Below are 27,503 nucleotides of genomic sequence, written 5' to 3'. Positions count from 1 at the left end.
TCTGTTTACGGTTCGCGCATTAAGTCTAGCTGTTTACAACGATAATCAACTTGAACCTGAGTTTCGGTCGTGTTGCAGCATCTTATCAGGTTTTGTATCCATGTCTGTAACACCGTGTCTGTAACATCATACTTCGCAAGGCTCTGTACGAACTGACAATTAATCACCCCGGAATTGAACCAACCAATATTTGCTCGCGGTCATTACCTCTTGGCATTGCTATGTTTATATTTACAGCGTGTTCGCTTTTTTCTCGTAACAGCGAATCCAGGGGTAGCATAATTAGCTTTGGAGTACGGTAGTGACATCTGACAGATGACCTCCATCGCACTTTCCTAGATAACAACAGGTGATCATTACCGTATTTATTTCATTGACCGTAGCCTCAGCTCACAGGCCCCATCTATATGGTCATAGGTTTCGTAGGACTGATCACCACAGCATTCTGCGTATGCTGGCATAAAAATGCACTGTTCATTTGCTTTTTTGTTCAAAATAAGTTTCTTTTTTATCCTTTAATATCTAATTTTAGAGTAGGGCAGCTAGCAAAAAACGGCTCCTGTTGTCCATTCAACATTTTGTCAACTCAGGTCTCTACATTCGTACTTACATTTTTCTGCTTTCGTCCCTGCTCTAAGATGCTAACGGGCTCACTGAGGGCTGAGCTCACCAGAAAAGCACTGACGCTGTGTCTTGAAGAGACCGCATACTTTCGTACACTTTTTTTAAATGGGATCCGCGGTGTTAATATTACGAAGCAGGGTGTGTTGCTGTGTGCCTTGTCCACTGTGTTTTGTCCACTGTGTCCCCTGTGTGTCGCACTGTGTCTTGTCCTCCCTTCGTCCGTCGTCTGCCAGCGCTTCAGTGTTCACAATATTACGAACATTTTCGTTTTCCATTATTAGGCTCCCACGCAAACTGACCTTGCTTTATGCCACGAATGGAAGAACATTTCTCTTTGCAAACATCCGTTGCAAAGGCTCTCTGAATGCGACTATATTCTCCTCTGAAATGCGCAGTTGGCTCGGCTCTACGGGTCCATATAAAAACCGCGAAAAAAGAACACCACTCTGACCCCGTCTGAGCTACATGGCGCAAGGATTAGAAATCAGCCGTATAATAGAATCGGCCGCCTATACACGCATACACGCCTTTTCGCAAACTTACATTGAGCAGAAAACGTTTCGTACACAAATGAAACTTACAGGAGTCTGGGTCATACTTGTAGAACACCGTTCCGTCTGGCCAGGTAAGAGCTCTGTCCTTCACGACAGCATAGGTGGTGAATCGCTGTTTCTAGGAGAAATATGAAATGTGATTTTATTTATAAGCCCATAAGAAAAAATAAGTCAAGCTCGGCTACATTGTCTACATAGAGAGGAAAATTTAAAAAAAAATTATGCGTGAGCACTTTAGCTTCTTTCTGCGAAAAAGCCGTGCTCGCTGTGCTTGTGCGTGCGTGCGTGCGTGTGTATGTCCGTGCGCAGGGGTGTGTGTTTAAAGAAGAAGCGTGAAGGCGACAAATGTAAAAACATATTCTATACACGAATAGCGCCAACGTCGATTTTTCACATCATATCGTACGATCGCCTGAGCATTTTTTGTTTTGAAATTTCATTTTCCAGTTCAGCGTTTCACTATACCGCGTAAAGGCGAAAAGTTTTATATTCTTTTTTTTTCTTCCTTGAGACATTCCACTTACAGATAATTTTAGGTAGCGAAGTAGACAGTTTTTTTTTCTTTGCTCTTACCGACACAGTAGATTTTCGTCTCTTGTGAGGAGGAAAGAAGCATTGTTCGAGGCAATATTTTTTTTGCACGCTGGCTCTTCACTCTTGATCATCTTAGATTTCTCCAGAATTTTCCTTTCCCCTCCATCACTGTTAAGCATTTTGTTAAATCCTGTTACCACAGGCTGGGGCGAGTGAAAATGAACATGACATCCGGTAGCTGCGAGAGAATGACACTCAGCATGAACACTGACACAGTTCGCTTTTCTGATACCAGGTGGCAATATGCATACAAAAGAAAAGTTGGTTTCACATGTTGTAGTATGTGTACAAGAACTCTACCTCACACTCCGGCAAAGGCACCCGCTTGTGACTTCTCTTGCCGAAAACACCCCTTACTGCTTGGTCTACCACGATTTTGGTATCTTAGAAAAGAAGATATCAGACGTGCATTGCACACCGTCGGCTTCATCAACTAATACCACTATCGAAGTAATATACACACTCTCTCCCTGTGCATTGTACACCATCGTCTTCATTAAGCAATACTACTGTCGAGGTAATATCGTCGCCAGACATGCCGACGACCCAGCAAATCAAAACTGTGAAGAAACCAGGCTAAACACATGATTTCGCACGTGTACTCTGTTTAACTACGTTAAAACTATACCACTTTTTTACTAGGTGGTTTGCACTTCTGTGATCACCCTTGGCCCTCGGAACTAACTCTTAAAACATTATCTTCATCGCAAAGCAACGAGGTCTTGAACATTTAGCTTATTTCTTTTTTTAAGTTGGGAATGCGAAACCAGCGCTGATATCAGATTGCACTGCTAACATTTTAAATCTAATATTGACTTCCCATCCTGACCTCGTTTCGAACATGACCTATGTGCCCGGCCAAAGTGACCACTTGCTACTCTCGTTGGACTTCAGCATTCTAACCAAGTAAACTGACAAGAAAGCCAAGCGACCGGTAATTGCAACAAAGCTCACTTTAAGGTCATCAATGCAAACCTTTCTTGATTTGGCGATGTCTTTCTAACAGATTTTGAGAGCCGAGCTACTGGAACGAATTAGAGCATTTTCGTTGCTAATATGAATGACCTAACAGAAAAATAAATGCCACTACAGAGCATTACAAGTAATACAAAAGCATGGTTGTACAGCGCACACATAAAGGTTTTCTAACCGAAAAAAATGTTTTTACCGTATCGCAGAGAATATCGACGTGTGTTGCAAAATCAGAAGCTTATCAAGCCGCGAATGGCGCATATATGTATGAGGAGTAGAAAGCGTCAAGACTCATTTTCTTCAGAATACACTGCCAAGCACATTTACAAACGGCTCCCACAGATTTTGGCGCGTCATCAACCGGGATAGAAATCATTTAACCTAACTCTTGGATGGAAACGGTTGAACTCTCTCTGATACTGAATGCCCCCAAATATTCAAGGAAATGTTTTTTTTTGTTTTTATGAGGGTTTAACGTCCCAAAGCCAATTCGACCGCCGCGGCCGGGATCGAACCCGCGTCTTTCGGGCCAGCAGCCGAGCGCCATTACCACTCATCCACCGCGGCGGCTTCCAAGGAAATGTTTTGTAGTAATTTTGTTTTTTGTTCTTACATCTCATTTCTTACTGTACTAACGTCTTCATGTACTTCTGATTGATTATATTTCGTATTAAAAAACCTTCAAAGCTTCAAATCATTAAGCAGTAATGGACGCAACATTCAACGAACCTCAAGAGATAAAAAGACAACAGAAGGACTCAAAACATCACAAAGCCTGGTAGTGGCTTAAAAGGAAGCTGTAATCTTTTTTTTTTGTTAATTCGAGGTGGTTCAAGAATTCTAGTACATGAAGCTTGTAGGTAAAAAGCATGCCAATTAAGTTTGCACTAGCACTTATAATGGTGACGTAATAACCAATTAAAACCGCCACGGTGTACAGGTATCTCCTCACTTCGTTGGAGAAGTGCGGGGAAACTCGTATTGGCATGATTGTTGCTGAAATTTTAGATGTCCGCTGCCTTCGCCCACATTCTGCCGTGCGTCGTCCGATGCAACCAAACAATGCTTCGTGTGCTTTGCCTTCGGCGGCGTTGGTTTATTCTTTGAAGCAACCGTTTCTTCGCTGAAATCTTAGCGCCGCCGTACGAGACGTCATCATTGCGGCCTCTGCCCTTCGCTGTGCACTGCAGAGAAGCCCTAAAGGCAACGCGGCATTATTCGGCGATTACGTCACCATTGCAAATGCTGCACAATAACACTTTGCATGCTTTCACACAATTCACCCCTTTACACTAGTTGAATTATAAAACCTCTTCAGTCGACTTTAATTGACGTTAAGTTCCTGAACACTGCCAACCTTTATTCTTCTACCATTCTGTCCAGAATATTTCAGCAGTCAATCGAGACGTCTGTGCTTGCTGCGGACTGCACGGTCGTAAAGGTGGTTCTGTTACACAAGTCAGGTTGTATAAAATCCCCACTTAATTCCCGGCCCATATCGCTAGCGAACAATCCGTGCAAAATTCTAGAGCACTTCTTATACACAAACACAATTGACTTCCTTGCATATAATTTCTTCACTGGCACTCAACAAGGTTCTCGAAAGTAATTTTCGTGTGAGACTCAGTTATTCGCCTTTGCGCAGAAACTTCACATTCTTGACCGTCGTTCTTGCACAGATTGCACCTCAATATGGACTTCTTTAAAGCCATTGAGAAAGTTCATCATAAAGAACTTTTTTTTTCAAACTTAGCGGGTAATGCCTTCAGCCCAATGTTTTAACATTGTTAGAATATTTTCTTTGTAATCGAACACAACTTGTTGCAGCTAATAACTTTCATTCTCCATCCAGCACCACTTATTCTGGGGTATCCCTAGGGTCTGTCTTAGGGCTACTTTTGTTCCTCATATATGAAAATCAACATAATTCATTATCGTTTATCTTCTAATATTCATTTATTTGCTTATTACTGCATATTATTTCGTAAAATTAACGACTCTAACGATGCTCACACCTTGCGAATAGACATTGACAGAATCTGTGATCAGACTCGTTGCCAAAGAAAATAAACATCACCAAATGTAAACCATTACTTCTCTCACGTGTGTCGACCTACCCCACTTCTTATCACCTTGGTAGTATCACATTAGAAAAGGCGACATCATACCGCTATCTAGGTATCAACATAACAGTACATGCTGAGTCCATAATCAGCCATCGAATTAATTCAAAATAACTCAGCTCGTTTTATCCTTCAAAACTACAGCTGCACCGCCAGCGCAACTTCCATGAAGAACACGCTACAGTTAACATCCCTTTCTTCCCATCGAAAGTACGCTCGTCTTTGTTTATTTCGCAGGATTCTTTGTTTATTTCACCGCTTAAAAAATACAACATTTCTTCTCATGCTAGTGTGATTATGGTTCATGGGGGTTTAACGTTCAAAATCGACTCAGGCTATGAAGGACGCCGCAGTGAAGGGCTCGGGAATTTTCGACCGCCTGGGGCTCTTTAACTTGCACTGACATGGCAGAGTACATGGACCTCTAGAATTTCGCCCCTATTGAATTTCGACCGCCGCGGCCGGGATCGAACTCGTGTCTTTCGGGTAAGCAGCCGAGCACCATAACCACTGAGCCACCGCGGCGGCTAAAATATGTATAATTAGGATGGTAAGCACAATGTACATAAGCCGCCGCGGTGGCTGAGTGGTTATGGCGCTCGGCTGCTGGCCCGAAAGACGCAGGTTCGAACCCGGCCGCGGTGGTGGAATTTCAATGGAGGCTAAATTCTAGAGGACCGTGTACTGTGCGATGTCAGTGCACGTGAAAGAACCCCAGGTGGTCGAAATTTCCGGAGTCCTTCACTACGGCGTCCCTCACAGCCTGAGTCGCTTTGGGACGTTAGACCCCCATAAACCACACCAAACCACAGTGTACATAAGCTCTGTATTAGACAACCACTCTTTTCTTCAATTAATTCTAACTTGAGGACGATAAATAAATAAATAAATAAATAAATAAATAAATAAATAAATAAATAAATAAATGAGAATATTATTCACGCGTGAACAGGTGGCAGAGACTCTTAAAAGTGCTTACGTGGGCGAATACGTAAACCCGCCCGACAAACTTTGTGAACGCATTCGCCGCGCGCTGCGGTGTGATGTAACCCGATGCCAAGCATGCAACCCGCACTTCTTTGTCTACATGAATGTATGTTTCTGCCGCTGCGACGCCGTCACACCCCTTCTGATCTGCTCACTAACTTCGTGAAGGCAGTAGCCGCCGTACCGCGGCTCGCACTCCGCCCTAAGGATAAGACGTGATAGCTCATGGGTTAATTCCCATATACGCAGAATGGCTCTTTCTCTATTCAACATTCACAGATCCCTGGGAGTCCTAATACCGCTCCTGGCGCAGTGGCGCAGCGGTTAAGTGGTGCGCCACAGCCCTGCAGGATGGCAGGTGCTGCCACTGGTGGGACTTGTTTGATCCAGGTTGTTTTTCCGGAGCAGCCTCGCGCGGTCAATCATCAATTCAACTGCCACCTGCCACGGTGCCAAGTTTGTTCACTATCCGATGGGCAGGTGGTGATCACGCCGCAATATTACATGACCTTGGTGGCCCACTTAGGTTGCGTCTCTGGGAATTTTTCATAGATTTTCAGCTCACGATCACGGCCGGATTTTATGTGACGCTATTGCGTTAAAAAGTAAATAGAACGGCCGATCCACCGTTCTGTTATGCCGCGACAACAGCTTTCATTAAAGCGTACCGGTAAGTTCCAGAGCACTGGCATTCACAAAAACATACGTTCTCGTAACAAGAAATTAGGGGCACACTTAAGCTCAGTCTTTAAGGGTAGACGATGCGAGAGCGTTAGCGGCTCCCTTCAGCAGTTCCTCTTCCCGCACAGTCACGTTTCTTTGCCCACAATCATACATTTATATCAATTATCACAACACAGTTTCCACATTCTTGTCATTCAACTCTTCCATAATCCAAGTTACGCAAATAATCTCGCTTTAATTAGTGATTCACTAATACGTACGTCTCTAGTTCTCTCAAGTAATTACTCCATTACTAAGCTGCCAGTTAATCCAAAACCATACGCACACATCACCCGTTTGGCCTTCGCTTATATACCAACACGGTACTGTGCCCGGCAGTGCTGCAATATTTTATTCCAGCCTTTAACGGGGAGTGCCCGCATTGTGGTTGTGCGTTCTCGGACTTGTACCACATGGTGTGGGCATGCCCCTCTAACCCTGCTTACCCTCCTTTCCCGTCACCTACCCGAGAGAGCTGGGAGGCTGCCCTGCTCGGCTGCCGTAGGTTCGAGAGCCATAGAGCCCTCGTCGCTAGGGCCCGAGCTGCCGCGGAAGCCACCGGGGTCCCGGACTAGGGACCTCTCCTAGGATTTGTAAGGGGCTGGCTCTTAAGGCCAGTCCCCACTCTCTTCTGTAAAGAGTCTTGAATAAATGTTTCCACCTCCCCCGTTGTACCTCAGCCAAAACAACGGGTCTATTGGCCTAGCCAGTAGTTGACCTGGCTGGCGGCCCAAGGGTTTGAGTCTAAAGTAGAATTTATTCAAACTTTTCTTTAGGTAAAGTCAACTACTTAATAAAATTAAGTCATATGAGACATGCACCGACCTTTAATTTAAAAGTCTTTTAAATTATTTTCATTCCAGACGCACACGCAGACGTCACCCGTGACGGGGGTTTCGGGACACATCACCGCCGCCGAAGTGACGACGGGTGGATCTTTCGATATGAGAAGGCCAGGTTTTCTGCTGAACGGGAGTTTAAGGCTGTCTCGCTAAAAAAGGAGCGCATACTGTTGCAGGATAGGACAGTTAGCCCGCAGTTAGCCCAGTACATCTGATGGCTTCATGAGAGTTTGAGATAGTTTTTCGCTACAGGTGAGGTTAGCCACATGTTTGAATGCAACTCCGGCCTACGGCCATCTTGGAGACGTCGCGGAAGCCGAGAACGTGCGAGAAGTGCGCAGTGCAGCCATTGTGCCTGATTCCTTAAGGCCAATCTTCAAGTGTCGCGCCTTAGCTGCTTAGGCGGCTACACTTCTCAAAAGGTGGTGGGGCAATCGGTACTTGGGCCGTTAACTGTCCCGAGGTTATCTATTTGACCACGTCAATAGAAAGGCCTCTGCAAGAACCACTCGAGAGCTCGATCTGAGCAAGCCGTAGGGGCCATGGAAATAACATCCTCTGTATGATGTCGGTGTCATCGCGGTTAAGCCTGTTGACCTTTCCATATGCGAGAATTTTTAGGCACTCTCAAAATTATCTAAGACCTCCTCTAAAAACATCGAAGCGGCCCCCTTTAACACATCAGCTAAAGCCTCCCATTTCTTCAAAACCACGTGGAGGTAAATAGCACCGCTATACGAGCACTGTCAGACACTCCTAGGTCTCAAGCGCTGACCACATGTGCAAGGCACGCATCTTTTAGGCTTAGGCTCCAGGGGAACAAGTGTTAACGCAAATCGCCAAAACCCTCCTAGCACGGATAGTCTTTTTTTTGCCCAGACACCGAGGTGGGAACCGAAATAGGAATTGAATTGGTGCAAACAGCACTCTAAACGCGGCTAATGGCTGCAGGCGCTATATTACAGGATAGCACTCTCGCGTGGATTGTGGTCCGTATTCGAACGCAGGAATGAAAATTTTGTTCTTAGAGTGCGTTACATAGGGGTACTTAACTGGACACATTTTTCAGCTGATAGAATCACTAGGATGTCCCTCAATTCTACACTTGGCTTTAAACACATAGCCCCGTGAAATTTCAGCAGTGATGCTATATGCCGTAACCTAAACTTCTCTAAATTAGACCACAAAATCTCTATTTGAGGCCCTTTACCCTCCAGTAGCCTTAAAACTCCTTCAATTTGAGAAAGCTAGACAACTTTGGTTCTTAAATTCTCTGAAACGCCGCAAAAAATTTCATCTTTCGGGAATTTTCGCCTCCGAAGTTCTCTCCAAATAAAAAAAAAATTCCTGAATGGAACATCTCCGAATGCCATCCCTTTCTCGTAGAAACGGCTCAATAAAGTACGCATAGCACAGTTTGGCATAGTCGGCTTGGATTATATGTAATGAAACTACATATGGGTCGCAGAGGTTCAGGTGGAGAGAAGAGAGATTCAGAAACTTGATGGGATATTGTGGCCACCACTGGTTCAGGATAGGGCGGACAAAGAGCTTTCCCAGAACAATGGGAGTGCCTAACCTCATGGATGATGACGATGATGTAGCTTCTGAAGAGTAACAAAACTTTCGAGTATTTCAAGAAAAAGCATACTCTGACAGCGTACTTCATACGCGCCTGCTGTATCAAATTGTGCTTTTTATTTCTTTGTAAAAAAAAAAGAAATGCCGAAATCTTTTGTTTTCATTGAAAGGAAACGAATAAATTGAGAAGCTTTCAAGACCACGGTTGGAAGCCCTAATTAAAGGGGCCGCTGGTAAGCGCCTTCAGAGGCGAGTACAGTCTGCGAATACTGCCTTTATGGTCTTCTGATGCAGTTGACAATGAGGGCAGCATAGGTAGACTGTGTTTCCCTTTTTAATCATCTACAGCATGGGCTGTGCTTTTTACAAAAAACTTGATCACCACGAGTGCTTATAAGTTTACATAATTGACTTTTCAAACATATGAAATACGTGACGTAGGTGGTCACCATGACGGAATTATCTGCACTGGAAAGGAAGCAGAAAGTTCGGAAAATGAAAGCGAATCAGACGTGTTCATTCCAGCCAAGCGACCTAGGAAATACAGAGCAGAATTAAGCATGATTGTCTCCGGTGTCATTATCGGTAGCTACTCCAGCTCTACGCAAGCGAGAATGCCGGCGGCCTTTGCATGTCTGACGGAAAGATGTAGGTTTCTTGGCCAAATGTCTAGAACGACGTCGCTGCGTGGTTCGACCTTGTCCATTAGAAAACAGCGCTTGCGCGAAACACTTGGCATGTTTCGAAAGATGAATCTAGGTAATTGAAGCACAGCTTACTGACAATCGAATGCTTCGCTTATATTTAGGTGTTGGAGTCTTCGGTTTAAACAGAAAAACAAAGATAAACGCACGCCTAGTTCATATTTTGAAATTCGGTTTTAACCGAAAAAGGTCAGTATGACTTTCATGCCTGTCACAACAGGCCATTCAGTGCAGTTATAGTAGGTCAAAGCAGAAAACTAAGAAAGTGCTGGAACTGGGAACGTGGTGAGACAAAGACATCTTAATTTAGTGCGGTGACTGTAAGTTATGAAGCATTGATCCGTGAACTCAGACATGCCACTGCAGATAGGATAGCTAGACCACTTAGCTAAGCACTACTGGCTAACGTAGCGCAGTCTGTTCAGACTTATTATCACCGACTTGGAGCCGCCGCTTCGTTAAGCAGGTTTTTCTACTACATGCACTGAAAACTTTTGCCACCGTGACCAGCAACCGTCGGTGCGCTACTATGCACAAACGGCTTCCGCAACGGTTAAGCAGCAGTTCCATGGCTGCCTTCATCACGCGGAGCATATAGGTGCGCCGTGCTCTCGTTTAGCCACAAGTGCAACCTGAATGTGACAATCAAGTTTTTACAGCCAAACATCCACTTACGTTTGTTGCACTGCCTAAAAATTTAACTTCGGCACTTTCACTTTTTGTTACGTCTGTACAACTTTCTTCAGCAAAGACCGTTCTTAAGATGCCCTTTTATGTGGTAAATACTGCTACATGAGCGGGTGATTTAAAAAAAAAGTTTAAACTCTTAGTAAGTTTTGACGTGCAGTTTACAGTACATATATTTCACCGCTAAAAACAGAAAATTCCTATGTAGAAAATAATATTCTCCGAAAAAAAAAAGCTGAAAGTGGCGTTCTGACATAAACACCGAAAAAAGTCCGCCGAACTAAAAAAAAAAACGAAAAATCCAACCCCCTACTTATATCTTACTGAAAACCTAGGCAATACAGGGTAACTAAGGCTGCATGACAATGGCTCGACTTCACAGGTGGGGAATCGCGCAAGAAGATTTTCATTGAATGTTAGGCTGTTGGTAGTAGGAGGTAGATGATACACGAGACGACATGCAATTACTGAGCTCCCTGATCAGGCATGACAAGATGGCGGTCACCAATATGCAACTGGTTTTACTTCCCTCTCTCTAATAATTTATTTTTTAGCCCTTGGCTCAAGTTATATGCGACACCCGGTGTATATATATAAAGGAAGCCAACAGTCACCGAAACCGGGATGCATAGGGGAATGTTTCTAGTTTTTTTTTTTGTAGTGTCAATGTATAGTAGAATAATATTTCAATCAATCTGTCGCTTAAAGAAAATTACTTATAAAGCAGCAGAAATAACATCCATGCCTCCGATGGGATCCGAACCCGCAACCTGCGAATATCGCGTCCGGTGCTCTACCAAATGAGCTACGGCAACGGCTGTCCAATCTGCTGCTTTCCTGGGTATTTAAGTTTTGCGGGTAAGCGAACCTTGAGAGTGTTCGCCAGCGCCAACCTCGTCCATAGCGGTGGACGTAGCACGTCCTGTAATACCGCTAGTGTGACGTGGAACGACGTGACGTGGCTATGGACGAAGGTGGCGCTGGTGAACACTCTCAAGGTTCGCTTACACGCAAAACATAAATACCCAGAAAAGCAGCAGTTAGGACAGCCGTCGCCGTAGCGGAGTTGGTAGAGCACCGGACGCGATATTCGGAGGTCGTGGGTTCGGATCCCACCGGCGGCATGGTTTGTTTTTTCTGCTGCTTTTTTAAGTAATTTTCTTCAAGCGGCAGATTGATCGAAATATTATTCTACCATAGATCGACACTACAAATTTAAAAAATAGAAACATTCCTCTATACATCTTGGTTTCGGTCACTATAGGCTTCCTTTATATGTTTGTCAAACGAGTTCCTCAATTCATTTGCTGTGTATGTAGGTCAGTTTTGTCCTTTCGAGTTCTTCATGTTTCACAACCAATGCGTATGTCACAGCATATGCATGTAAGTTGTATGTCATAACAAAAATTCAGTGCAAGGCTAGGCTGCTCTCATGATGCCTCAAGATGAAAGTCCTACTTCAAGGTGTCCGCCAGCTCTTTGGTCTCCTGACACCTTCTACAGGACACGGAAATCGCACTTCGATGGCTGTCAAATCCGATCTCTCGTGCAGACAGGACCTGTCTGCACAGGAGATCTCCCAACCAAGAAGATGCCGGTTAAACAATCGGAAAGGAGAACTTAACACCTTGAACTTTTCTCGATCTCGTGTGTTGCTGTTGCGTCATTGCGCGTATAGTAAATTTGACAGACAAAAGAGAAAAAATTCTTTCACAGACAATAAACGCAACCAATGTGCTCTATCAGGTTTTTCAAAATTATTGGGTCGTGACGCCCCCGTTTACGGTGTTCTGCTCGACAATTAAGCTGTTCGTAGTGTAAACTTTGACCATCGTTTCCTCACGTGTGTTTTTAATGCAAAAGCGTTATATTGACGCCAGCGCTCGTGCAGACGAACGCGCCTATGAAGAAGAAGAGAAAGAAGTGTTGTAGGAGCGCTTGTCCAGGGCTACGCCGCTGCTGACTCTGGGCCGCCTAACGCCAACTTGGCATCTGGTGGAGGTGCTGGGATGTCGTTATAGTACCGTACGCCCGCTTCAAACGGCAGTTCAAGCCCTGGACAAATACCAAAGGTAGACACGCCAGTCCACGATGGAAGTCGCCGATTGCAAGGCCTACTTCGCGAATTTGGACTACGCCTTGCTTCTAATCCACCACGAATGGCTGCTACAATGAATCCTCCAGCTACAGTTCTACCGGTCCTACTCCACCACCAGCGAGAGCCAACTTATTTCCACGGCAAACCCAACGAGGATGCCGAAGACTGGCTGGACCAGTACGACCGGGTGACCATCTACAATGGCTGGGGCGCTGACTGCAAGATGCTTCATTTTTATTTCGCCCTCGAAGACTACGGGAGGACCTGGTTTATAAACAATGAATCTGGCCTTCGAACGTAGGATACGTTCAAAACCGAATTCCTCTAAGTATTCAAGGACAGCACGCTACGCATGGCGAAGGCTGACCTGCTTTTGTGGCCCGAAATTAACTCCCCAACGAGAGTGTGATGGTGAATGTCGAAGAAATGAAGAAACTCTTCCGACATGCGGACCAAAGCATGTCGGATAAGAGGAAGGTGAGATTCCTGATGAAAGGGGTTAAGGAGCCGTCGTTCGCCGGCCTGGTTCGAAGTCCTCTATTGACTGTAACTGGCTTCGTAAAGGAGCCGAGCTCCATCGAAAAGTCTCTTGACGTGAGGGCCCGACAGTACGACCGCACAACTGCATCGATGCACGCGGCCACTGTGGAGGCAGCCACGATTAATTAGGCAGAATCTCTACGTGAGATCATTCGATCCATCGTGCGAGAAGTACTGGCGAAGCTCTTTCCGGCTTAGGTACAGCCTCAGTTGCCACACTTTCTGATGTTGTTCGCGAGGAAGTTCAACAAGCTTTAAGTACGAGCACACCACTACCTCTCATAGGCCCGGTACAGCCACAGCACCCTAATCTCAGCTACGCCGCCGTCACACGTCGTTTGATTCCGTCCCATTCGAACCCCCGTTACGACGCACCTGCCTCCGCCGCTCCACGGAGTCAACCTCTCCAGCCGAATTCTCCACAGCACCAAGGACGACACAGAACGGATATCTGGAAAGCGCCAAACAATCAGCCGCGGTGCTACCATTGCGGTGAGGCTGGACGTGTCTAGCGCCGTTGCCCATACAAGGAGATGGGCCTTCGAGGATTCCCCGTCGGCTGTCCCAATACGACGTGTGGATAACGACCGCAGGAGACCGCGGATTACATCTCGCAAGCTGACTCAGTACAGCGCCGCTTCTCTCGATCACCATCTCCGTGTCGCTACAGTTCCCCAGGACGAGACCAGTCTCGGAGTCCCCGTAGGGGAACTAGATGCAGCCGCCTCTGGATTTGCGGCTGCTCAACGACAAAATGTTCAAGATCCTCCATCGCAGCAAGACAGTTCACACACAACGCCGAATTCCGTAGCCGTGCCGACGACTCATCAGCCAAAGTGCCTCTGTGACCCCTCCGTGGCCACGGCGCTTTTCGTCGATGTCGATCTCCTTCGACACACTGCAGCCGAGGGCGAATGCCTCGACATCCCGAAAGTAAGACGCTAGCAACAACCGACTTAGAGATTTCGGTCGATGGCGCCGATGTAACCGCGCTGGTGGATACTGGCGCCGATTATTCTGTGCTCAGTGGAAAATTTGAGGCGGCACTGAAAAAGGTCACAACCGCTTGGGACGACCCACAGATGCGTACCGCAAGGGGACATTTGATCACGCCGACGGGAACATGCACGTGGCGGGTAACCGTGCAAGGCCAAACATTTCTGGCAACGTTAGTAGTGCTAGCCGAGTGCTCTCGGGACGTCATACTCGGCATGGACTTTCTGACTGAAAACGGTGCCGTCATTGATCTGCAATCGCAGTCCGTCAAGTTCTCGACCGAGAAGTCCATATTCGTCGATAGTGTTCTCCCAGCGGCGCTGCACATCCTAGACGAACACGTGACCATGCCCCCACGTTTCAGTGTAATGGTAACCGTCGGCTCAAAGAGCATACGGCAAAATGAGGGTGTCGTGGAAAGCAAACAGTTGTTGCTTCTGGACAGAGGAGTTTCAGTCGCCATGACGGTTGTCTTCTTTGATGATAGCAAGGTCAACGTTCTTCTCACAAATTTCAGCAACGAACACCAACACCTTAACAAGGGGACGACTGTGGCGTATATTGACGCTTTTAGTGAAACTAGGTCTGTGCACATTTTAACGACTGCTTCAACGACTGAGCCTGATAGACCTGCGGGTGTTCAGTACGACATTAACCCAACCCTGCCGCTCGAGCAGGGAGACAAAGTGCGGGAACTGCTCGACCGCTACCGTGGTGCCTTCGCGCTATCGCCACGCGTCGGGCGAACGCATCTTGCGAAACAACGCATTAGTAGAGATGAAATTGTCCCACCACTCCGGCAGTCACCTTATCGAGTGTTCACTAAAGAACGTGAGGCTAACAGCACACAAGTGAAAAAAAAAATGCTCGCCTACGACGTTTTTCGCCCTTCTAGGAGCCTGTGGGCGGCATCTGTCGTGCTTGTGAAGAAGGACGGCACCTTACGATTCTGTGTTGACTACTGTCGGTGAAACAATATGACTGAAAAGGATGTGCAACTACTACCCAGTATTAACGACGGCTTGGATCGCATACGCAACACCAGATATTTCTCCTCCATGGACCTGAAGTCTGGATATCGGCAAATTGAGCTAGACGAGAGGGACCGAGAAAAAACGGCATTCATCACTCTAGACAGCTTGTACGAGTTTCAGGTGATGCCATTTGGTTTTTGTGCGGCACCTGAGACCTTCCAAATGCTCATGGATACCGTTCTTGTAGATTTTAAGTGGCAAACTTGTCTGGTCTATCTGGAAGACGTCATCGCTTTTGCCCCGTCTTTTGAGAAGCACCTGCATCGCTTCGAGGAGGTATTGTAGGCCATAACGTCATCAGGCCTCACGCTAAAAGCTGAAAAATGTCATTCTGCATAAGAAGAACTAGTTTTTAGTCCATGTTGTGAACCAAGAAGGAGTCCTTCTGGATCCCGAGAAAACATCTGCCATTGCGAATTTTCCACCGCCGCGTGACAAGAAGGAAGTTCGTTGATTCCTCAGACTATGCGCGTATTGCCGCTGCTTCGTGGAGAATTTCTCTCAAATTGCCTCGCCCCTTACTGATCTGACAAAGGCGCATGTACCGTTCGAGTGAGAACTAGCACAGCAGATGGCGTTTCAAGAGCTTCAACGCCGCCAGCAGTCACCCCCCCCCCCCTCGTGCTGGCCCACTTTGATGAACATGCAGACTCAAAGGTCCACACCGATGCAAGCAACGTTAGTTTGGGCGCTGTCCTGATTCAAGTTCGGCGGGACCAACCACGTGTCATCGCCTATGCGAGCCGCGCATTATCGAAGACAGAAGCCAACTACCCTGTCTGTGAAAGAGAATGCCTCGCCATCGTGTGGGCAGTTTCGAAGTTCAGACCATACCTTTATGGCCGCTCTTTCAAAGTGACCGCACTATGCTGGCTGACCAAGCTCAAGGATCCCTCCAGGCGCCTCGCACGATGGAGCCTTCGACTCCAAGAGTTCGATATCACCGTCATTTACAAATCCGGTCACACACACGCAGATGTCGACTGCTTATCTCGTGCTCCCGGGCAAGCAGCTCCGGACGACGCTACTGACGACGATGTCTCTTTACATGCAATACATACCGATTATTTCGCCGAGCATCGACGCGCCGACCCCGATCTCCGCGACGTCATTCGTTATCTTGAAGTTGCCAACAGGAGAGTTTCTAAAGCCTTCAGGGGCGCTTTGTCGTCTCTCTGCATACAAAACGTTGTTCTTTTCAAGAAGAATTTCGCTGCCAACGGTAGGCAATACTTGCTGGTCGTCCATGTGAACCTACGCGAATAAATTCTTCACGCCTGCCATGACGAACCAGCTTCCGCCCATCTTGGTATTACTAGAACACAAACCAGAATTCAAGACAAGTACTACTGGCCTCGCCTGTGTCCTGACATTGAGCATTACGTCCGCACTTGCCGGGATAGCCAGAGGCCACAAAGTTCGCTTCATGAAGCCAGCCGGATTCTTCAAGCCCAATGAGTCGCTTTCCAAGCGTTTCAACAAGTCGACATAGATCTGATCGGACCCTTTCCTACATCAGGCTCCGGAAAAAGGTCGCTAATAGCAGCCACTGATTATCTCACAGGTTATGTGGAGACAGCATGTCTTCAAAGTAGCACCGCCATTGAAGTAACCCTGTTCTTTGTTCATCAAATCGTTTTAACATCATAGTGCTCCACAAGTTTGGTTACGGACAGAGGGGCTGCCTTTTCCTCTGAGCTCCTGCACCATATTCTAATATTCAGTCACACTGGTCACCGTAGGACGACTTCTGATCATTCCCAAACTAACGAACTGACGGAACGTCTCAACGAGACGCTTGCAGATATGGTTTCAATGTACGTGTACGTGAAACATAAAACCTGTACGACGTCCTACCCTACGTCACGTTCGCATACAATACAGCCGTACAGGAAACAACCAACATGGCACCGTTTGACCTAGTTTATGGACGTCAGGTGACAACAATCGATGCCATGCCGCCTCATGTCGACAATCATCCAGATGACGACGTTGCATCTTTCTTACAACGCGCCGAAGCTGCCCGCCAACTCGCACGGGTTCGAATTCAGGACGAACAGGGCCAGGACGCGCAACGCTACAATCTACGCAGACTGCATGTGGAATATCACCCAGGTGACCTGTCTGGGTTTGGACATCTATCAGACGACGCGGACTGAGTGAAAAGCTCTTGCGCGGCTATTTGGGTCCTTACCGAATTGTGCGACGCCTTGCAGCCCTGAATTATGATGATCCATAACAGCGCAACCGACGGAAGGAAGAAAGGCCTCAGACGTTGCTTGCATATACCCACTACGGGGGAGTGGCCAAGACACAGCCGGTTAATTGCTGGATACAGGAAAGTTTTGAGAGGAAAAGGAATGGTAGTAGGATGTAGCCTGATAGATTGGAAGACGGAAGGACAGGGGTCCTGTTAACTTGGAGATCGAAGACGGGAAAATGACTTAATGTACATAATAGTACACAACGTATATAATGTTTCAATGTCGTACTGACTGAGAGCGGGAAGAAGAAATTAGAATGGGAAGCGCTGCGTTTCTTGAAGAAAATTTTGCACAGCAGAGCGCACACACCTGTCGCTTCGTCCAAGCAAAGAAGCGCCAATGGAAAGAACAACCGCGGAGGACACAGGCAAGCCCAGTTGATGAAATGGAATTTGCAAAAGTCGCTTCCTCAAATGAGAGAAGCGGCGGCAGAACAGCAGGAAGTGATCTATTGTCTCAGGTTCGGCACAAAAAGGGCACAGTGGGGAAGCCGCCAGGCCAGATCTGTGAAGGTAGAAATTTAGAAGGGGAACCCGGCAACGCAAGCGCGTGAAAGAGACCTCTAGTCTGCGTGAGCGCCAGTCTTTGCTACTCCAAGGATGCAGAAGATGCTGATATTCGGGAGATGATGTAAGAGCCGAGGCAGCAAATTCCTGAAATATTTTGTAGCTGCGAAACCTCACCGCAGCTGTATATGCACACGATGGTAGGACAGCAACAATTGGGCCGCTGAGAGAGGCTCTTGCTAAGGAATCTGCAACCTCATTTAAGTCAAAAGAGCTACAACTGGGGCTAGTTGGAAATGCATCCTTGAAGGTATTGGTGAGCGCGGTATTGGTGTTCGTCCCTTTCCGTATTTTAGTAGCGCTCACCAATACCTTCAAGGACTCATTTAAGTGAAAACCCATGTGACCTGGTACCCAAAGCAACCTTACCGAATTTAGATGGAGCGGAATCAGGAACTTAAAGAGGCGTGATGCCCGAGACTCAGTGGGTGAGGATAAGGAAGAGCAAATGGAAAGAGAGTCTGTCATAACCACAACCTGGGAAACGGTAGTTTCTAATTTTCGTAAGGCTAAGATTACTGCTAATAATTCAGCCAGAAAAATGGGAGTGAAGTCAGGAAGACGGAGAGAAAAAGACCAATCCAGTGAAGGCGAAAAAATTCCCACACCTGCCTTCTCGCGATCCTGCGAGGCATCAGTAGCAATAAGAACATGAGAGGTAAAGGACCTTAGGTGGTCCTGCAACAGACCCTGAAGAAGCGGGAAGGACTGCAGCTTTGCATTCGATGGGAAAATGCCATCGAATTCAATCTGGGCAGATGAGTTGTTATACAATTGGCGGATATCTGTGAAATGAATATTTATGGGATCAAGGAGGGACTGCACGTAACATATCTGCGTAACATATACGGGGCAGAGAAGAGAAGACACAACACAGAGCACTGACTCACAACTTCTTTCTTCTCTGCCCCGTCTGTCGCGCTGTTATGGATCATCGTAAGCACCAACTAGCCCAACAAAAGTATTGCCTGAATTATGAAGTCGTCCCTCATGAGACTCAACAATATCGACGCCACTACCGGCCCGAGGTAGTCCACGTAATTTTACTGAAGTCCTACTACGCAAGGACACCCTAACTCTTCTCGATACCCCCTGCTTTCGTTTCATCATCGGGTCGATGCTTTCGCAGGGTGGGGCTAATGACGCCAACGCTCGTGAAGACGAACGCGCCTACCAAGAAGAAGAGAAAGAAGTGTTGTAGAAGCACTCCTCCATGGCTACGCCGCTGCTGACTCTCGGCCGCAGCACAATAAACCTCGCTCCAGGCTGCCAGGCTCTTCTGCTGGGTTTTGGTATTGTCGTATTCATCACCTTTCTTTCGGGCGGCGCGAGCAGATCAGCTTCCCTGGCCACATGCATTAGCGCAGTACGCCATCACCGCAGTGAAACACCCCGCTGCTTGCTCGTTTTCTTTTTGCGCTGGTTTATCAAATATCATGGAAGACCAACTAGCCCAACAGCATGTCGTACTAACAAAAGGCATTGCCTTCTTGGATGCAGGGTACAGTGCGAATTCGTGAAACGTGCTTACATATTTTTAGGTTCTCTTTTGCTTGCATACGGTTTAGTTTTTGTTTTTGCTTTCGACATGTATGATTTCACACCATCAGCCTGATAACCGCTTATGTTGTCCCCCCTGCCTTTGTTTGTACCTTCATAAACCCTCTAAGCGCCAATAAAGCGTTCAGTGGAAGCTAGCTCTTGTGTTCTCTTGTTCTTTCTTTTGCGCTATGGAACCTCGTGGGTTTTAGTAGGCTGGTAAAGCTTATAAACACCTTTCGGACGGACTGTGAACGTCTTTGCGGAGTTATAAGTAGATTTCAGGCGGGGTGCGCGGTCGTAAGAGGCCATCATGTGCTTTGAAACGCCTCTCGGACTCTGTGCGCTTCGCTTTGCGAGTTTTTAGGAAGTAGTAAGGAAACGCTCAAAAGGAATGCGTCTTTAAATGGGTGGATACCTGGAGCATATCGTGTGAGAAGTGATTAGGGAAAGCATGAAGGGGTGGAAATTTAAAATAAAGATGGCTATGGATGCAATTGCCGAGTTTCTTGACATATGCAGCATATATTTTAACCGTATAGTCAGTTTTTGCAACACAAAGAACAAATTAATACAACGAAACATCATTTTGCTCTGCTGTTGGAAGTGGTCTTTATTTCCGGTACATGCCTTTCTTGTGCTGTAAGTACAACAATTGATCGACTTCAAGAGAGTTTTCAAATAACAACCTGAAAAAAGCCTGCGATCCTCCTGGTTTGGCGCCTGCGTATTTTGAGCTGCCCATAAATTTCAAACGGATGCGCAAGTTCGCAAGAAGTGCAAAAAAGTGGATCTGGGATGTCTTCATGTTTGCTGAGAATAAGGTTTGGAAAAGATATGTTAGCAGGAGCGTTCCCGTGTATCCCGCCCCTCTAGGCTACAAAGTTTGAACGGCTTTATCTATGGGATTCCAGTCTACCTTCGGTTATACATAGATGTTCCTCTCGACGCACTTTCGTGAATGTATTTTTATCTTATACAATTTATGCCCCACTTTTTTCCCCCTGCCTTCTGAAGAACCGCTCAGATTACAGATCCTAATCGCCTTTTAAATCTTCTTGCCCGCATGCTTCTTTCCGACTTCTGCGTTATTTTTCTAACGCAAGGCAAAACACGATACACTTTCCCAGTCACATGGACACTGGATGGCGCTGAAAACGTGATTCGCAACTAATCACGCTGCTCTTTTTTTTCCCAAAGAGACGTATATCCTACAATTTTAGATCATATGAGCACGCGTCTTAAGGAAGCTGTAGCTGGGTTCAGGAAGTTTGAAAACGGATAGGATAGTACTAAAACCCCCGCTTACGTTGTTGCGAAACCGAAACCGAAACAAGACCGCTACAAGTCGGAAGGCAAGACAAGCCAAGCATGCTGGGAAAGAGAAACCACCGAGCGCCGAGGGGCAGTGGTGTGATCTCGAAAAAAACGGTTGTCGTTTGTACTCGCTCAACGAAGTTGTCTATTATTAACGAAAGCGACATAAATATAAACTGGTGCCGAAACCCGGGATATACCCCGAGACCGAACGAAGGCGACTACCTGGAGGCGACGGCGAGGAATAACGAAGAAAAAGCCAGTTTCTACTCTGAAGCCACGGCCCAGTGCTACCGAGTGCAGTGACATGGAGAGACACAAAGCGAATAGATCAGATTTCTAGTCACAGGTGACTCGACGCATTACGGATATTGACTCCTGCATGACAAGCCGCATGGACAAAGAAAAAGAACTGTGTTTCCTTGCCAAGAATGAGCTCTCTGCAGACCCGACTAAACTAAGCTAACGCCGCTGTCGAGGAGCAACTGCCAGCGGAAGAAGCGGAGCAGGACTATACCCAAACATTCGAGTATGACGACAAGATCGCTACATACATCGCGAAGCTCCAAGCTGAGATAACAGAAATTCAAGGCAAGAGGCAGCCGAAAGAAGAGCCATCACCAAGCAACGACGCAGGCGCGGCAACCCTTACCTGCCGGGTGAAGCTTCCAAAATTAGAGCTCGTAAAATTGGACGGCAAAAATGTGCCCTGGTAAGAATTTCGGAAACAGTGCGAGCAAATGATTCACAAGAACGATCGGCTGAAGACCTTGGACAAGTTCAGGTATTTAATATCGGTTGTGATTGGCGCAGGAGTAAGAACGATCAAGGGCCTTCCCCCCACATCGCAGTGCTATGGCGACGCCATCTTGCTGCTGAAAAAGGTTCGGCGGTGAAGACGCCATCGTACAAGCGCACATGCGGAAGCTCTTGGACCTCGAACCTGTGCGAAGCGCCGAAGACATACGGTCCCTCCGACAGTTATACGATACCCTCGTCTCTCACCTCCGTGGCCTGGAGGCGTTCGGCCAGAACCAAGAGGCTTACGGCACGTTGCTCTACCCCGTCGTACATCGTACACTGCCGAAAGGAATATTGCTCGAGTTCCACCGAGCCGTGGCGAGGGAGGAAATCTCGGAAACGTCAACACAGAACGCGGAACGAACTGCATCTCCACTGCGAAGCGACGACGCTCTGGGACACCTAAAAGAAATAGCTGTAAAAGGTACTCTGCCTTTATTCTCGAATTTAAATGACTTTTTGAGGATTGAAGTGCAAAGCCGCGAGAACCTGGTTGCTCAGCAACGTAATAGCAAGAAGCACCAGGTATCAATGCTGAAGACGTTAAACCAAACTGGGAATTACAAGAGCAGCACTATAACGAAATTTAACTCCTCAGCAGCTGTACTACAACAATCAGCAAGAACAGATCATTGTTTCCTCTGCAAGGAGAATAACCACGAAAACAACGCCTGCCGTGCTGACATTTCATTAGAAGAAAAGAAGAAAATACTCCGTTCGGTAAGACACTGCTTCCGCTGCACGAAGCCAAATCACCGTTCAAACGAGTGCAGAAGCAGCATTAAATGCGGTAACTGTGCAGGGTGGCATGCGACGACAATGTGCGATCCAGAATTTACCATCTAAACGTCAAGGCGAATGCAACCGATGTGACAACAGTCGCAGTGAATATGCAATCTACAGTGAAACAAACTCGCAAACGAGAAGTACTGCTACAAACGGCAACGGCGTTGTGTGCCGGTGAAACGAAAGCGGTATACTTATGTGCTCTCTTTGACGGTGGTAGCCAACGTTCATTCATTACGAAGCGATCATCAGAAAAACTCGGGTGTCGAGTTCTTGGAACAGAAACTTTGTGGGTTGGCGTGTTTGGAGGACACCAATCAGAGCGAGACTTCAGCAGAGTGCTGGTCTCGCTAACCGCGCAAAACAAAAAGATCCAACAGATCGAAGTCCTTGAGACAACATAATATGTGAACAAATAATCCTGATTTCTGAACACAGGATCAAGGAACTACTTGTACCTTTATCTTCAGCCGACAGGACCTGCGATAACGAGAGAGGTAACATCGGCCTCCTCATCGGCTCAGAGCATTACTGGGAACTTGTAACTTGAAGAAGCAAGCCGCTAGATGGAAAACTCCGAGCAGTCGACGCTGCCTTTTGTTGGTGCATTCAAGAACCAGTAGAAGTAAAGATAGTTGACTCGCAGTGCATGCAAATCATTGCCCTTCTCATATCACTGGCCGAGAGTGAGACCATAAACTGCTTGGAACGTTTCTGGACCCTGGAGTCTATCGGAGTCGCGGATGACGACAACTTTGTTGGGCAACGGGTGCTCGATTCTTTCGAAGACAATATGCGGCATAGTGGATCACGATACGAGGTAGCCCTTCCTTGGAGGCAAAACATCGATCTCAGTGACAAAGAGACTGCTGAAAAACGACTGTCCCAACTGACAAACCGCCTTCGAAGAACTCCTGAATTGCTGGAAGCCTACGACGCTGTCATCAGAGAGTATTGCATGGAATACATAGCTGAGCCAGTGGTAGAAAATGAAGAAGAGGGAAAGCTGATCTACTACATGCCGCACCAGCCGGTGTTCCCAGAAACGAGCAATACGACGAGATTGCGAGTGGTTTTCGATGCCTCTACGCGTGGCCCGAGGTAAAAGTCATTAAACCAAAACCTCGAAAGTGGTCCGAATTTGACGGCTGACCTTATCGCACTGCTACTGAATTTCAGAAGCAACAGAATAGCCTTGGTGGCAGATATTGAAAAGGCATTCTTGCAAATAGAGATAAGAGGGGACGACAGAGATGCATTGCGCTTTCTGTGATACCATACGAAACCAAGTGCGAGCGGAACAGCAGGTGAAGTGCAGACTTTTCGAATGAAGCGAATTCTTTTCGGAACGACAGCGAGTCCTTTCTTGTTGACCGCAGCTCTTCAGCATCACTTCAGGAATATGGAAGAAGAGTATCCGGACACAGCATCACTGCTGGCGCATTCCTTGTAAGGGGACGACCTCTTAACGGGAGCAGAAAATGAAGAGGTATCCCTGAAGATCTATGAAGATGCTAGGACCATCTTCAGTGCGGTCTCTATGACAATGCACAAGTGGGAGTCGAACAACCAGACATTGAACAAACAATTTGCGAAGGATGGTTTTCAAGCAAGACAGGATACCTCCCAGGGGTCCTTAAAGCGTTAGTACTGACATGGAATCTCCGCAAAGGTAACCTCACTTTCACTCCGCAGTCCAGCGAGCTACCGAAGCCTGGAACAAGCACTAAAAGATCGGTTCTGAAGACGATAGCAAGACTGTATGACCCACTTGGAAGCTAGCTCCATTCACGGTCCGGGTAATGGCTTTACTCACAGAGCTGTGGCAAAGAAATGGGGAATGGGATGACATCCTACCACAGGATCTGGATGAAAAATGGATGCGGTGGTGCGAGAAACTACAAGAATTGAAAAAAGTTTTAGTGCAGCGCTACTACAAAGCAGGCGCAGTCGAACCTGCCAGCAAAACAGTCCTGTACGTATTTGCTGACGCCAGCCCAGTGGCATACGGTGCACTGGCCTACATCTGCGTAACACATGCGGATAGGATCACAACTTCGATCATTATGATTAGCAAGCCAATGGTTGCCCCGATCAAGCAATTGACTCTTCCGAGACTCGAACTCATGGCGTGTCTTTTAGCTGCCCGACTGAGTCGACACATGTTGAGAAAACTGAAGGAACCACCACAGGTGACACATTACTGGACTGACTCGACAATCACACTGTATTGAATAAAAGGAGAGCCCTCTCAATAGAAACAATTAGTGAAGAATCGCGTAACTGAAATTAAGCGCCTTACCGACACCTCTGCATGGAAACATTGTCTCGGATCCGAGAATCCGGCGGATCTCATGATATGAGGAGTTAAAGCTGATCAGCTTGTTGAGAGTTCCACCTGGTCGGAGGGAACGTCCTGGATGAAGGCGACTGGAAACACGTGGCCCTGCTTCTCGTTACCCAGGAACATTCCGACAATGGAGGAAGAAAAGCGAACTGCGGAAGTCCTTCATACGACAAGTTCACCTGACGCTCCAAAGCTGTTAGACACAGATCGATACAGCAATGCAACGAGGCTCTTCCGTGTGACAGCTTGGATATTACGATACGCCAACAAGCTACGACATCTGAGCACTAACAAAGGATCACTGACGGCAGTTGAACTGGTTGATGCCGAGAAATACTGGATACGGCAAGCTCAGAGAGAAGACGTGGATAGAGAAATGCATTGTGCGAAAAAAGGAGATCGCTTTCCAGCAGACTCGCCGCTGAGGGACACTCCAGTGTTTGTTGACGACAGTATTCTCCGCATAAGCGGTAGACTTCAACAGAGTGGCAAGCCGTACGACGAAAGCCATCCAAGTGTACTGTCGAGGTGACATCGCCTAGCACAATTGCTCGTGCGTCAAGCACATCATCAAGTGCTACATGGAGGATCACAGGATACTTTGTTACAGCTGAGAGAGAAGTACCATGTGATACGAGCCCGGCAGCTGGTAAAAAGAATCAATCAATTATGCATAACCTGTCAGCGCTACAATGTACGTCCAGCGACTGAAGTGACTGCACCGCTTCCACGTGACCGAGTAATCCAAGCTCAACCCTTTGAGGTCACAGGAGTGGACTTTGCATGACCACTTCTGGTGAAAGGAAAAAATTTGCTATACAAGTCCTACATCACACTATTCACCTGTGCCGTAACGCGAGCAGTTCACGTAGAGCTTGCAAGGGACATGACAGCGGAGTCGTTCTTGATGACCTTCACACGTTTCACCTCAAGGAGAGTGTCCCAGAGTCATCTACAGGGACAACGCGCTTTCCATCAAGTGTGCCCTGCAAACTAATGGAACACGTCATATATACTCATATTATAAACTTCCTCGACTCGAACAATTTTTTCCATTCGTCTCAACACGGTTTTCGGAAAGGTTTTTCTTGTGAAACGCAGCTAGCCCTATTCATTCATGATTTACATGCTAATCTCGATTCTAACCTACAGACCGACGCCATTTTCCTGGATTTTGCAAAAGCATTTGACAAGGTACCTCATAAACGCTTAATCCTAAAACTTTCCCGTTTGAACTTGCCCCCCGACATAGTAAAATGGATAGAAGAATTCCTGACTAATCGCTCACAGTTTGTCGTTGTTAACAATCAAAATTCCAATCCGCTACCAGTAACATCAGGCGTCCCTCAAGGTTCTGTACTAGGCCCGCTTCTATTCCTAATTTATAATAATGACTTACCGACCAATGTGTGCTCTAATATTCGCATGTTTGCAGATGACTGCGTCGTTTATCGCACAGTTACTAACGCCTCCGACCCAACATACCTTCAAGATGACCTAAACCGCATACAGGAATGGTGCGACCGTTGGCTAATGGAACTGAACCCTCATAAATGTAAACGTTTGTCCTTACACCGCCGCCGTAACCCGCTTGATTTCCCATATGTAGTCGCTAACGTTCACCTGCAGTCCGTTTCTTCATACAAATACCTAGGCGTCACACTGTGTAACAACTTATCATGGGCTACACACGTTACTAACGTCATTTCCTCGGCTAATAAAACTCTCGGATTCTTACGACGTCATCTTCGCCACGCCCCACAACAGGTAAAATTACTAGCATATAAACCTCTTGTCAGGTCAAAGTTAGATTACGCATCGCCAGTTTGGAACCCTCATCAAGTTTACCTTATCAATGCGCTCGAGTCACTTCAAAACAGAGCAGCCAGATTCATTCATTCCTCCTATTCGTACGATATCAGTGTAACATCTTTAAAAGCGGAATCCAGTTTAGCGCCCCTTTCACTTCGTCATCGTATTTCTAGCCTCTGCCTATACCATAAATTTTTCCATAGTTCGCTGCGCTGCGCTCCCTACATTGCCCCGCCAGCCGGCATATCCCACCACATTCGTCATCCTTTCCAAGTGTTTCGCCCCCGTGCCCGTACTGTTACCTGTGCCGCTTCTTTTTTTCACCGTGTTTCTGTAGACTGGAACGACCTCTCCAATGACATCGCTACCATCTCATGCCCGTCCACATTCGCCGAAGCTGTTACCAACCATTTTTCAACATAACACTTGTTCATTTGACTGTATGTACCCACCCCTTATGTAATACCCCCAGTGGGTCTTTAAGGTATTAAAATGAAATGAAATGAAACCGAGATCTTTTGTGCCTGTTGAGCTCTATTCGGAAACCAGAGGTGCCTGACTACTTTGCAATGACACGAATTGAATGGAAGTTCATAGTAGAGCGCGCCCCATGGTGAGGTGACTTTTATGACCGACTCGTGGGATCAACCAAACTTGCTCTCAAGAAAGTTATCGCTTCAAGGTGTCTGTCCTTCGAAGAGCTAGCAACGACCTTGGCTGAAATTGAAGCTGTCTCGAACTCCACACCTTTAACACACGTATACGACGGACCAGAAGAACCGGAACCTCTTTGCCCTTTCTTCTCCTTGACAGGAAGACGCCTCACATCGCTGCCTAGCGTGGGAAAAAATGAAGCTGACCAAATCAACATATCCCTTCAGAGACTGCGGACCCGACGCCAGCAGACAACTGAAGCTGTCTGGCGTAGGTGGACCAGAGAGTACCTAGAGGAACTGCGAAATGTGTAAGGTCAGAACGAACGCCAAGGAAAAACAATCAAGGAAGGCGACTT

The 27,503-nt window shown here is 46.8% G+C and overlaps 1 protein-coding gene across 4 annotated transcripts in view; it reads right to left on the bottom strand.

Moving 5' to 3' along the window:
* LOC144115657 (zinc metalloproteinase nas-14-like) overlaps positions 1-27,503 on the bottom strand; it is a 139,481-nt gene that overhangs the window by 75,601 nt on the left and 36,377 nt on the right. For all 4 annotated transcript variants that reach the window (XM_077650101.1, XM_077650105.1, XM_077650104.1 and 1 more), the window contains exon 3: positions 1,206-1,296. In XM_077650101.1, coding sequence (XP_077506227.1) covers positions 1,206-1,296 — 91 coding nt within the window. The remainder of the gene's footprint in view (positions 1-1,205; positions 1,297-27,503) is intronic.

This window comes from Amblyomma americanum, chromosome 1, assembly GCF_052857255.1.
Source record: "Amblyomma americanum isolate KBUSLIRL-KWMA chromosome 1, ASM5285725v1, whole genome shotgun sequence".
Lineage (NCBI taxonomy): Eukaryota > Metazoa > Arthropoda > Arachnida > Ixodida > Ixodidae > Amblyomma > Amblyomma americanum.
This window is presented reverse-complemented; position numbering and strand designations above follow the sequence as displayed.